This window comes from Panthera onca, chromosome D1 (genome assembly GCF_046562875.1).
Source record: "Panthera onca isolate mPanOnc1 chromosome D1, mPanOnc1 haplotype 2, whole genome shotgun sequence".
Lineage (NCBI taxonomy): Eukaryota > Metazoa > Chordata > Mammalia > Carnivora > Felidae > Panthera > Panthera onca.
In genome coordinates, this window is record NC_138348.1 from 92,380,600 (window position 1) to 92,394,150 (window position 13,551).

Below are 13,551 nucleotides of genomic sequence, written 5' to 3' on the forward strand. Positions count from 1 at the left end.
TTGGTTTCAAAAAGACCTCATGTCTTAAGACTAAGGCTACCATGACATTTATTTTGCCATATTTAACAGTTTCACTTTGAAAAAGCCCCAATGGAAAAAATTACCTTCAAAACCCATTGGGACATTCTCACATAAACTAGGACATTTCACAAACAACACAGTTCTGTCTTCAATATTCAATCTTTTCAATCTCATCCATGTCTTCAGGGTCGAGCTGCTTGATACTGCTATCTAAGAGAAGGGAAGAGAACAGAAGCAGTCTTAGCCTGGGGCATACACAGAATTTCATTCCACCCAGCTCTGAATATCTGAAGACAGTGACACCTTCACAAATACGTGTTCCTGTCATCCCCTGTATGGAAAGCCCTGAGAGAGAACATTCTCTAGATTAGATAAGGAAGAGATAGGATTAAAATAACCAATTAAAACTAACTAAAAGAGCATCAAATGTACCAAACAATAGAACATGTGTCTAGATACCTTGGGGCAGAAAAAAAGGCCAGAAAAAAAAAAAAAAAGGTGCAGGTGAGGGGAGCCTGGGAAGGGGCGTGGCCCTACTAGGAGGAATGAATGGGCGTGTGTGGGGTGGGGTGAGGGATGGCAACAGGGAGGGAAGCTAAGGTGCCTCTGCTGAGGTCACTTCCCAGGATTTGGTCATAAGGAGCTTACCATAGCAGGCGTGGATGGATGGTAAGGGTTCTTTCTGCCTGCCATCCCTCCTTGCCTCTCCTAACACAGAGTTGCTTAATCAACTTCCCTGAAGCGTCCATGGATGTGCTACAGTCTAGACTTTCCAAAATCGTATTCCAAACTGCATAGGTGTGCCTCTATGCATTTCCCCAGGGACAGTGTCCATTGCTTCCCACAAAAGTTAAGTACCGTTTTCCCAAAAGGTGAAGATATATTCGGGGTCATTCAAGTGTACCTCTCCCCCTGCTCCCCAGTCATGTCCGTGGGCCTTGGGGCCAGGGGTAACTGAGAAGTGGATGCCTCAGGTTACCATCAGAACTTCCATCAGAGCTTCCATCAGAGTGCAAGCTGCTGGTCCAAGAGCCCAGAAGGTTACCAGAGTCTGCCTTGTTTGGATGTGGGGTGGGAAGAAGGGCAGCAGATCTCAGAATTTAGGACTATCCTAGTTGGTGGGGGGGCCAGAGGAAGAGAAAAATGTAAATAAGAGGGGAAGCTGGGGACAGAATATAATTTTTTTCAAGTTTATTTGAGAGAACGTGTGAGTGTGAGTGGGGGAGGGGCAGAAAGAGAGTCCCAAGCAGGCTGACTTGGGGCTCGAACCTACAAACCATGAGATCATGACCTGAGCTGGAACCAAGAGTCGGACGCTTAACCAACTGAGCCACCAAGCACTCCAGGAACAAAATATAATCCTAAAGGACTTTATTACTTTGTTTTGGATGGTGCTTTTAGGACATGAAAAGCTGCCCCGGGTCCCATAATGGGCAATAACATAAACCTGAGCTCATATTAATTCCACTTGATTTTTAAGTTGTTCTTCAGCTACCATATATGGATGATTTACTCAACGGCCTCACATTAGGAGCTCTAGCACTCACTGTGGATTAGGAGCTTCCCACTCCCTGGCTCCTGCCCCCATAGACCCTAAACCTCTGGGTAGTAGGTCCGTGACAGACACCATCACTGTCACCATCAGCAGGATGCACAGTTCCCACTGTGACAGGTGCTACTTACTAAAGTGATCCTGGATCTTCATAAGCAGGGGTAGCTTATCCACCTCAATCATGTTGAAGGCCAGGCCTTTCTTCCCGAAGCGCCCCGTCCGCCCTATGCGGTGAAGGTAGGTCTCATAGTCTGGCTCCTCAGCTTGGTTTACAGGGAGATCAAAGTTCACAACAATTGTGACCTGCTTCACATCAATCCCTGGAAGAGGAAAGACACTGTGGGGTCCTGCGACTGCCTCCTTAGGACACAGCTGTTCATGAACCCCATCTGCCAGGGAAACTCTCTCTTAACAGCCGTCATTTACAAACAAAAGCTGGTTTTATGTCACTGAAGTGGATACTGTGGTCAAGCAATTTGCTGGCCCAGGGCGCCTAGGATGCTAGATTTAAGAGTGTCAGTAGAAGCTAATTCTACAGAAGTTTCAGTATGTACAAAGAGCGTGTGTTGTGGACAGGGCTCTCGCCAAGCCCACAGAGCCTCCTCTCCGTTCCTACTGTGCTAAGTCCCCGGCAGGAACCCCCGTCTCACGTGCCCTACCCTTCACTGGACCCCACGCCACTCCATGCCGCAGTCATGGTTCCAGCCAGGACTTTTTTTTATCCCTTGCCTCACTGTTGTAACAACCTCCAGACAAGTTCCCCCTCTTCTCTCCTCCTCCAATCTCTCTGACCACGGTCACCATGGCAACGTCCTGGACACCTAAGTTCAGGGCTGACTGCCCAAACTGCACAGGATGAAGCACAAACAATTCCAGATTTCCAAACCACCTGAAGTCTCATCTCTTCCTCTCCTGACTCAAATCCAACACTGTAGTCACACAGCCTTGCCATTTCCCAAGCAAACTGTAAATTCTTATCAAATTAGATTCTACCCTTTCTTCAAAACCTTTCACATCTAACGTTCCTGGAAGAATTCTATGATCCCCCAGTGCCTCTGTCTCCCAGCACTACAAAGCTGTCTCGGTCACAATCCTTGTCCTCCTTGGAGCTCCTGGTGCCCTCTTTCCTCCAAGGTCTAGAGGTGTGCCATCCAATATGGCCATCTAACTTTAAATTAATTCAAATTACAAGTTCCTCAGTCACACTAGCCACATTTCAAGTGCCCAGCAGCCCTATATGGCCACTGGCTACCAACTGGACAGCACAGAACAGAACATTTACTTCAATGTAGAAAGTTCTACTGGATGGCACTGGTCTAGATAGTCAAGTGCTAGACGCTGAGCTCCTGAGGGGCTGGGACCTCATCTTTTCTCAGGCTCCTCTTCCACAGTGCTGAGCTCCACCTGCATAGCAGGTCTTCATTTCTATCTGAATGAATTAGGAAACATGGTTTGAGTATGGGGTGTAGGCAAGGGTATGGGAAGAATGAATAATGTAGGAAGGCCTGTCTCCTGAAAAAACAAAGAATTTTCCCCGAAGTAGTCAATAGTTTTAAAATTAAAAACACCTCAGAGATGATCAATGTTAGTCATTAGGGAGCATGAGTCAAAAACACAATGAGATACCACACACATCTACTAGAATGGCTAAAATGAAAAAGAGTGGCAGTATTAATTGCTGGCAAGGATGCAGAGCAATTGGAACTCTCCTACATTGCTGGTGGGAATAAAAAATGGTACAGTCACTTTGGAAGACAGTTTCAGTTTCCTATGAAGCTAAACATACATTTACCATATGACCCCCAAATCCTACTTTATTTATCCAAGAGAAATGAAAACATGTCTACACAAGACCTACATATGAATGTTTATTACAGATTTATTCAAAATAGCCCCAAACTGTGAATAATTCAAATGTCCATCAACTCGTGAATGAACTAATTGTGGTATATCCATTCAAGGGAATATGACTCAGCAATAAAAAGGACCTAACTACTAATATATGTCACAACACTGATGAATTCAAAAGCATTATATCAAGTAGGATAAGTCAGACACAATGGCTACCTATATATGATTTAATTTATATAGCATTCTGGAAGAGACAAAAAAGTAGACAGAAATCTGATCAGTAGTTGCCAGGGGTCAGATGATATGAAGAAGAGGCTAGCAGCAAAGGAGCACAAGGAAGTTCTGGAGGGAGAGGGAAGTGTCTGTACTTTGATTATAGTGATGATTACATGACCCTATATGCTTGTCAAAAATCTCACTGTGTGCTTAAAATCCATGAGTTTTATCATACGTAAATTATATACTTCAATAAACTTGACTTTAAGCGTGTACATACACAAACACACACACACCTCGAGCACAGACATTGGTTGTTATAAGAACTTTCTCTTTCCCATCCCGAAACCTCTGAATGATGGAGGCTCGCTGATCCACGGTCAGCTCTCCGCTTAACAAAGACACTTGGTGGCCATCCTGCATCATCTCCACAGTCAACCACTTGGCATTTCGACGAGTCTACATGAAAACACAAAACCCAGCACAGCATCCCAAGTCAAAGCAGACCTGCTGTGTTTGCAATGCTCACTTACGCATGATGGGGAAGCCAGAAATGGCTGCACAGGGATTTTGCTTTACCTCTCCCTCAAGTCCTAGAGAAATCTTAGAATAGGCATGGAATTTGTCCACCCCCTGTACTTCCTAGGGTCACATCCTCTCAACCTTTAGGAGCTTTGACTTCTCAGCCATTAAGGAGAGATAAAATGCTCGCCTACCTCACGTGGTAGTGTGATGACAAAATGGGATAATGCAGTAATGACACCCTTAGTCCCTTTAAGAAGAGTGCTTCATGTCTGCCAGGAATCTCGCTCAAATCTTTACATGCATTACAGTCATTTGCTCTCACAACAACCTGATGACATAGCTACCTAAATTAAAAAAACCCAAAAACCCAAAGCTTAAAAACATGAAATCACTTGCCCAAGGTTTCATGGCTAGTCCGTGGCAGAAGCGAGCTTTCTTTTATTCTACAAGTATGTGTTCAGTGCTGTCCCTGTGCCAGGCAGGAGCCATTCTAGTGGGCTACAAAAGTAAGACAGATGAGGTCCTGCACTCATGGAGCTTACAGTGTTTGTGGGGTAGAGAGAAAATAAAACCAATGCGTGAACATGAAACATGTCCGATGGAAAAAGTAAATATGAAAATAAAAACAGGGTAATATTAACAGTGAGAGACGGAGTGGCTACTTTGCTCATAGTAAGTTAGGAATTAGACGAGAACATTCTTAATCTGATGAAGGGTGATCTGTAAAAACCCAACAGTAAACATCAACCTAAATGGGGAACTGTTAGAAGCAATCCCCCTAAAATAATGATGCCCTCTATTTAACATCATATTGAGGTCCTATTCCATTGCTTAATATTTCTAAGTTTCACCCACAAAATACAGATTAATTCCTATACCAAGCTGTTCTGAAGATTACACTAAATACCCTCCGGTACAAAAAGTGCTTGCGATGGCACCTGGCTCTATGGCACTTATTAGTATTACCATCCCCTCGCCTCCACATGCAGGGAAGTCTGGGCATGACGAAGACAGATCTCAGCAGTTACCTGGCAGAAGATGATGGCCTGACCAATGGTGATGCCACCATAGATGTTGCACAGAGCTTGGTATTTGTCTTTCCTATTCTCACACAGCACATAATACTGTCGGATGTTGTTCAGGGTCAGCTCCTCTTTTCTTAACTTGATAACATTAGGGTCAGGAATGATTCGCTCTGCAAACTGCCACACAGAGTCCTCAAAGGTTGCTGAGAAGAGGAGCATCTGGCACTCAGAAGGTAAAGCTCTGTAAGAGACAAGGGGAAGACGGCCGGGCCGTCAGCCACTGCCATCCCTGTTGCTCTCCTTGGAGGCATCTTCAAGCACATTACACCCACTGCCATGAGGGCTCAGTGGGTGAAGTGCTGCCCATAAGCTCCACCTCTGTGCAAAGGGCCACGTGTCCTGCCCTTTCTTGCCAACCAGAATTTGGAAAAACACATGAACTGAATGTAGAACACAAGGGCAAAATTTAGATATGTATTTTGGAGGGTATGGGGTGTCACTTGACAAGTGTCTTCTTTTATTTTATTAAAAAAATTTTTTTAACATTTATTTATTCTTGAGAAGAGAAAGACAGAGCATGAGTGGGGAAGGAGAGAGAAAGAGGGAGACACAGAATCTGAAACAGGCTCCAGGCTCTGAGCTGTCCGCACAGAGCCCTACGTGGGGCTCGAACTCACAGACCACGAGATCATGACCTGAGCTGAAGTCGGATGCTCAACCGATTGAGCCACCCAGGCGCCCTGACAATTGTCTTCTTAAAAGAGGCAAAATCATGGAGCCAAGAGTGTGGTCTAGATAGTCTTCATGGTATCGTTTCACACAAAGTTAAATGTGGGGAAGGAAACAGGCTAGTCATTCAATGGCAGGTGTTATAGTTCTTGGGAGGAAAAGAACAGCAGCCGCAGCTAACTTTATTTGGAGTGGGAAGAACCTGGATATACACAAAAGGGGAACAAAAGATAAAAACGCTACTGCATGCAAAATATGAGCTGAACCCATAATGAACAGAGGGCCAATTTACATAAAGTTCAACAATGAGTAAAATGAATCTATGGAACTAGCAGTCAAAACAGAGGTTAATCCTGAAGAAAGGGGGCTAGTGATAGGAAAAGAGCCACAGGGACCCCTGGAGAGTTGGGGTTCTATTTTTTGGTCTGGGCCATTGTTACATGAACACGGCCTCTTTGTGATAATTCACTCAACCGTACACTTGTGATTCATGTATTTCTCTGAACACATTTTACACATCAATAAATTTTAATTTAATCTGATTTCACTGGAGAGAAATCATTGCTTTTGGGGGGAAGACAGAGCGCCTAGAAGATAAGGCATTAGTGCTACAAGAGAGCGGGAAAGATCATGGAGTCCAGCGAGTCCCAAGTACTCTGTCAAGTCTGGGGTCTGGATCATCTGGGCAGCTTTCCAAAGTAACGATCTGATAGACTTCTTGGCAACTGTGGTAGACCGCCTACATGCGTACCTCCTTAGCTTCCCACATACCACTAGTATGATCATGAAGAGATAAAAAGATATGAATCTACAACAACATGGAGACAGAAAAGGAGACACTGGTGGATGAGAAATTTCAATACGTTTCTGGAAGATGGGAAACTCTGGTAAACAAGAAAACATGAGCGCTACAGATGGAAATGGTGATGACAAGGGTGGTTGAGCTGCAAAGGCAGTGGCTCTCTCAGAACCCCTGAGAGCCCTCAGAGCTGTGGGCACCAGAGGCCAGAGTAAGTGGGGGCGGTGTGCCAGAAGATATGAAGGATACTGTGCATTAACTTGCTTGGGGGGAGGGGGTCAGTGGGGGAGACTCTTGGCCATCTGCTATATCACAGTTCTCCATCTGGAGAAAGATGGTACCGGGACTTGCATCCCAAGGCCTGTGCCATTTCATTCCAAAAAGACAACGTACACAGACTACATAAGGAAAGGAAACACGGGCTGTTCTGCAATCCACCCTGGATTTTGAAGACGTTGTAGGAGAAACAGAATTTAAACTATTTCATTAATAATTTTCATATTGATTAAATTGACTACTTGTTGATATGCTACTTTTGATTTTGATATATATAAAATATAACATGAACTTCACCAGTTTTTTCTTATGTGGCTATTAGAAAATTTAAAGTTACACATGTGGTTTGCATTATCTTTCTATTGGACAATACTGCGATTTAATCTTTTTTAAGCAAAAGGAAGAAAATCAACAATGGAAGGGTAAACAACCAACATAAACACTCTAATTATTACTTAATATTCTCTTGAGTAGGCAGCCCTTTTCAGCTACCGAATCCTTCGTTCTCAGTTATATATAAACACACCAACTTAGCGTAAAGGATGGCCAGAAGGGAGTCTCACTTGATCTTTGGCCAAAATTATTTTAAATAGGAAGGCTGGCTGAAAATGTGTGTGAGGAGCAACTGGACCCCACCTCATTTCAGGCAGCTGAACATGTGCAAGTAGAAGTCTACTGTCTGTGCAGAAATCCCAGACTTGGGGATACCAGCCTCAGTAGAAGGTAAGGGTAAAGCGGAGAGCTGAAAATAAGGAATGAGGGGAAATATGCACATGAGAAAACACAGCCCACTCCCTGGCCCTCCCAGAAGGCCAGCAACCAAGTGCATGTCTCCTGGGGAGCTGTCAATAAGGTTCTTGGTTCCTAATTTTAGATTTTGAAAGGCTGGCCATTGTACCACCAGATTCGAGGGGGGAAAGGTCTACCACAAAAGACACAGACTGTAGCAAAAAACAAAACAAAACAAAAAAAGAAACTTAGGTAATTCAGAGCCAATGTTGAGAATAGAAAAAAAAAATTTAAATACTATAATTAACATCCTCAGAGAGACAACAGCAGCATATTGCATCCATGACAAGAAAAGGAAGTTATGGAAAAGAAACAGGGAATGCCAGGACGATCCAGATAAGACAGAAAAAGGCAGCTAAATGACTGTGTTACTTTAACGACAGATGGAAAGACACACTCAACTGGGTTAAAGAGGTAAATACCAAAAACAAAGCAACTGCACCACATGAAGGGAAGAACAGGGGGAAAGCATGGTGGAGGAGGAGATGTGAAAAGCATACGTGGAGACCAAACATCACAAGTTCAGGATGAGATGGGCACCATTTCTAAATTCAAAGCTGTTTTGCCTTTTTAAAGCACACCAGTGCTCAGCTGGAAACAGTGGATGCTGAATTAGTTTGGCCATACCATACAAATGGATATGCATTATTGTATCCCTCCCTTGATATCTCTCTGAAACTGAGGAAATTTACATTTCCTGTTTAGAGGCTGCAGGTAAAATGTCCTGTGGGTGCACAAATGGAGACCATTTTGACCACAGATGTCTTACCACTTTCAGTGTACAGCTAATTCTATAAGATTTTACCAATGATCATGCTGTCTACACTATACCGGATGATATGTCAAATCATAGCAACAAGAAATATATTCCTCCTATCTCTTAGATACTTTGACTTGAAAAATGGGAGTTCAAAACATCTCCTTGACTTCTATAAAGTTTTAATAAGTCACGGAAAATCTAAAACTGAAGACTGTTGATATCCTATCCAAATACAAACTAGCTTTTGTTCAACTGTCTGCATATGCTGCAGACAATGCAAATATAAATTCTGACAGATTCCACTCAGTCTATAAACTTATCAAAGAAAACAAAAAGATCTTGCTAGCTAAATATCCTGCATACTTCGTAGACCACACTTATAAAAGGCATATAATTTGCTAAACTGTGATGCTGAGCTTCCATTACCAAGGTTTTTGGTGACTTTTTAGTTTCCTTAAAAACTGCAGAAGCATCTAGTACATTTTTTACTGTATGTTAATGGAAGAAGAGAGTCACCTTGGACATATGCCTATAAGATGCCTATCATTGCTGCTGGCCATGAAAAAGAGTTAAAATGTTAGTCAGTCATAAAATCGTATCTTCCAAGTGTGAGACAAAAAGAACATCTTTCTCCAACTTGAAAATGTGCTGAATATAGGAATGGAAAAAAGAATTACGGTAAAACAGAAATGATATGCTGTGTGATGCCCTGAAGCAAAAAAAAAAAGAAAAAAAATACTCATTTTAAAGGAAGTAAGACTTCTTCAGAACTCAAGACTGTCAGCAGAAAAGGGAATTAGTTGAACAAGACTTTCTTGTTCCTTTGCTAAAAACTGTAACTTACTCGGAATCCATCTTGGATTTCACAGACTTAAATCCCCTCGGTGCTTCACAACCATTTCCCTGAGAATTACAATGCTAAATAATGGACTTCAGAGTGTTTAAAAACGATGGACATTTTATTTTATTTATTTTTTTTTTTATTTATTTTTTTTTTTTTCAACGTTTTTTATTTATTTTTGGGACAGAGAGAGACAGAGCATGAACGGGGGAGGGTCAGAGAGAGAGGGAGACACAGAATCGGAAACAGGCTCCAGGCTCCGAGCCATCAGCCCAGAGCCTGACGCGGGGCTCGAACTCACGGACCGCGAGATCGTGACCTGGCTGAAGTTGGACGCTTAACCGACTGCGCCACCCAGGCGCCCCAAAACGATGGACATTTTAGACCCGGGTAACCTAAGTGGTGGATTTTATAGATGTGAAGGATCTGAATGACAAATAGCTTGTCTACAAAACAAGCCTGCAGACATAGATGTGGATGTTTCTAGAAAGCTAGACATGAATTCTTGCGTGTTTAAAAAAACTACAGTTGCTAGACAGTAAACTCTTAAATAGTTCATGTTTAAACACTTTATTATTAATGTTTCTATTTATTTTTGAGAGAGAGAGCACAAGCAGGGGAGGGGCGAGAGAGAGGGAGATACAGAATCAGAAGCAGGCTCCAGGCTCTGAGCTGTCAGCACAGAGCCCGACGCAGGGGTTGAACTCATGGATCATGAGATTATGACCTGAGTTGAAGTCGGATGCTTAACCGACTAAGCCACCCAGGCACCCCCCTTAAACACTTTTGTTAAGAGGACATCACACTGGACTAATACCAAGAATTGGTGTAAGCTCGATAAGAGCAGAGCTTCAAGTCAAAATGAATTTTACATTTGACTGTATTCAGTTTTACCACTACATACAAGGAAAGAAGGCTGCAGGCAGTTCAGAGAAGTATTACTGGAGGAGGAAAGAGAAGGAGTAGAAACAGCCTACTGCACTAGGAGACAAAAAGAAATAGGTCATTGCTGATTTTGTCCTTAAACACAGGTAACAGCTGTTTAATTAGTCCTATTGTGTTGACATTCTCCTTGTAAAAAGTCTTCTATTTAAGTATCTTAAGAACATAACAACAGCACAGCTGACAACATTTAAGCATGCAATAAAGAATTAAAAAAAATTAAATTATGATGTCAAAAATGACATAAACTACTGTTATATCTTTCTCATACATACTATTCATTTAATTAGTTCTATTGATAATTACGACCAATAGCCACTTAACTAGTTCTACTGTTGTTTTGCTTAAATTGTAGGATTTATGTAACAGAAAATATAGAATATACAATTTTAAAGAAATATACCATTTATCACATTTTTATGTTAACACACATGTATGACTATTTCTTCTACATTATGTTCATATATATATATATACACACACACACATATATATATGTATACATATATATACTTTTTTTTTTTTTTTTTTTTTTGGTCTGGCATGGCTGTGTCCTGCTCTCTAGAAAGTTAGTCACTGCAGGGAAAAAAATAACCTAAGAAATTTTCCCAGATCTGGCAGGCACAAGTTTTAAAAATGAACAGGGTGAGTGTACTATGTGTCTAGAACAATGAATGAGGGAAAAAGAACCCAAACACATATCACTGTCAAGTTTCAGAATACTATGGAGAAAGAAGATTCTAAAAGCTTCTACAGAGAAAAAACAGATCACGTACAAAAGTTTGGCTATCAGAACAACTTTAAATGTCAGCAACAACACTGGAACTGAGGGAATTATAGTATTTAAAAAATTTTTGTTTTCAACATTGACTCTGAATTTATAGGGAGAATTCTTTTCAACTTGGACTCCACATCCAAGCAAACTATCAATCAAAAGACCAGATTTACAGGTACAATAAAGATATTTTCAGACATGTGGGAGATGGAAAGTAAACTTCCTGACATTGTTTTTTAGGAAGCCATTAGAGAATATACTCCAGCGTACTGAGTAAATTGACAGTAAACCAAGAAAAGGGACCCAGAAAACAGGAGATTCCAAACTGTAAATGAGGGCCAGGAAGACCTAGAGAGACAGCTATACAACGAAGTCCAGACTGAAACCGTAGAGAGTGTGCTCGGGAGAGTTTCAGGGAAAAAAAGACATTGATGGACTTTTTAAGTGTATTTGCCTTTCTGGAGACAGCATTTTCATATGACACATACGATGAAATAGGCAGAGAAAACTTAAAGATCCCCACACAGTGATACTAACCAAAGGAAGGAAAACAGACAGTTATTAAATTCTGGGGGTAGCAGTTGTACAAGAAAATACATAATTATAGTAATACCCTGTGCAACAGCGAACAGTTATCTGTATGTCCTAATGATATCACTATTAACGTAACCAACTCTTACGATGTAACTAACCACAGAAAGGGGACAGGAGGATGGGGGAGGGTGGTGGTACAAAAGAGCAGAATTCCCACCTCCTCTACAAGGTAGTCAGCAGATGATGACACATTAAGAAAAAGGCACGTGAGCATGTTATTTAAATATATGAAGGTTAATACCAGAACCCAGGTGTATTCTCTACAGGATAGGGCAGGAGGTCACTGTTTTTCATGACGGGTCTTTCAGTACCATTTGAGTTTAATACTGAGCGCATAAATGCTTTCTTTAAAAACAAGTGATAGGGGCGCCTGGGTGGCGCAGTCGGTTAAGCGTCCGACTTCAGCCAGGTCACGATCTCGCGGTCCGTGAGTTCGAGCCCCGCGTCGGGCTCTGGGCTGATGGCTCAGAGCCTGGAGCCTGTTTCCGATTCTGTGTCTCCCTCTCTCTCTGCCCCTCCCCCTTTCATGCTCGGTCTCTCTCTGTCCCAAAAATAAATAAAAAAAAAAAAAAAAAACAAACAAAAAAAAAACAAGTGATATAGATTCCTAAAGCCCACTCCCAGAAATTCTGAACCGGTGAATTTCGCAGGTTAGGCCTGGTGATCTGTGATTGTAGGGCCCTTGGGTGATCCTGAGAGAAAGGCCTAGGAAAACAACAGGATTTACTCGACAAATGAGAGGCAAAGTCAGGACTAGACCACGTGGTTCCCAATTCCAGATTACTGTGTTCTCTACCCACCCCCCCACCCCCACCCCCCACCCCCCCAGCGGTTATCCTCACCACAGCCTTATCAAGTTTTAACAAATTCTCTTTGGACTTTTGCTCTAATAGAGAACTTAGAAACACAATTTGGTGCCAACTCACCACATGGGTTCCACATGTAGGCCAGTGGAGAAAAGAAGAGCAGTCAGGCAAGATTACAAACTGAAGAAACCAGCAAATGCCAGCAGTCTAAAGGCCCGCTGAACTGGTGAAAATATGGAACCCCAAATTTGTTTCAAAGGCAAAAGAAGTAAGGAATTAAGTAGTGAAGGCAATTAGGAGCAGCAGACAAATCAAACTCCCCCTCCAGACGGAAGATTCAGGAAGAACAAGGATGGATGTGAAACTTACCTCTGAATACGAATGCTTTGGTCTGAGAATCCTTGTGTGTCAATCATCACGTCTGCTTCATCCAGGACAAATACACGGATCTTAGTCAGATCAATTAATTTTCGCTTGAAACACCAATCTAGGACAGTCCCAGGAGTGCCGATTATAATCTGTTTGGTGACATCGGTTCCTCTGGGAACTAGGGAGAAAGGGATCGAAGGACTCCTTCAGATGCGACGCAAATGACCGTAAGAATCCACACATCAGGGTGATGCGACACAGGACTCTTCAGTCAAAGTACATTTGGTGATGATTTTGCAAATGCAAACCCTGAGGGCCTTCTCAGATTTTGACTTTGCAGAGCTTTAGGACAGATTCCTCATTTCCTAGGATTTAGTAATAACAGTCTTGACTATTTGATTCTGCCCACGGTCTGGTTAAGAAGCCACCCTGCAGCAATAGCACTGGCACAGTGGTGGAAACCCTACAAACTGTCCCCAGACGGTGTCCCCATGTTAAGTTCGTAGACACTAAGAAAATAGTGCTCCCATTTTCACACTCTACAAAAACAAATACATACATGTACATCCATATGTTAATAAACTGAAAAAGAAAGCAAACAACAGAGGTCGGTGAACAAAACTAGTTATCCTTGGAAATAGGCCTTTGGAGGACAAGAAAGAGAAACTTTCACTTCTATCT

At 42.3% G+C, this 13,551-nt stretch overlaps 1 protein-coding gene across 2 annotated transcripts in view; it reads right to left on the reverse strand.

The window, feature by feature from the left end:
- The window catches only part of DDX25 (DEAD-box helicase 25), a 20,930-nt gene continuing 7,379 nt past the window's right edge, over positions 1 to 13,551 (reverse strand). For both annotated transcript variants that reach the window (XM_060605157.3, XM_060605156.2), the window contains exons 8-12: positions 12,871 to 13,048; positions 5,194 to 5,431; positions 3,937 to 4,099; positions 1,705 to 1,893; positions 1 to 231 (exon numbers count right to left, since the gene is read on the reverse strand). In XM_060605157.3, the coding sequence (XP_060461140.1) occupies positions 170 to 231; positions 1,705 to 1,893; positions 3,937 to 4,099; positions 5,194 to 5,431; positions 12,871 to 13,048 (830 nt within the window). In that variant the 3' untranslated portion in view covers positions 1 to 169. The remainder of the gene's footprint in view (positions 232 to 1,704; positions 1,894 to 3,936; positions 4,100 to 5,193; positions 5,432 to 12,870; positions 13,049 to 13,551) is intronic.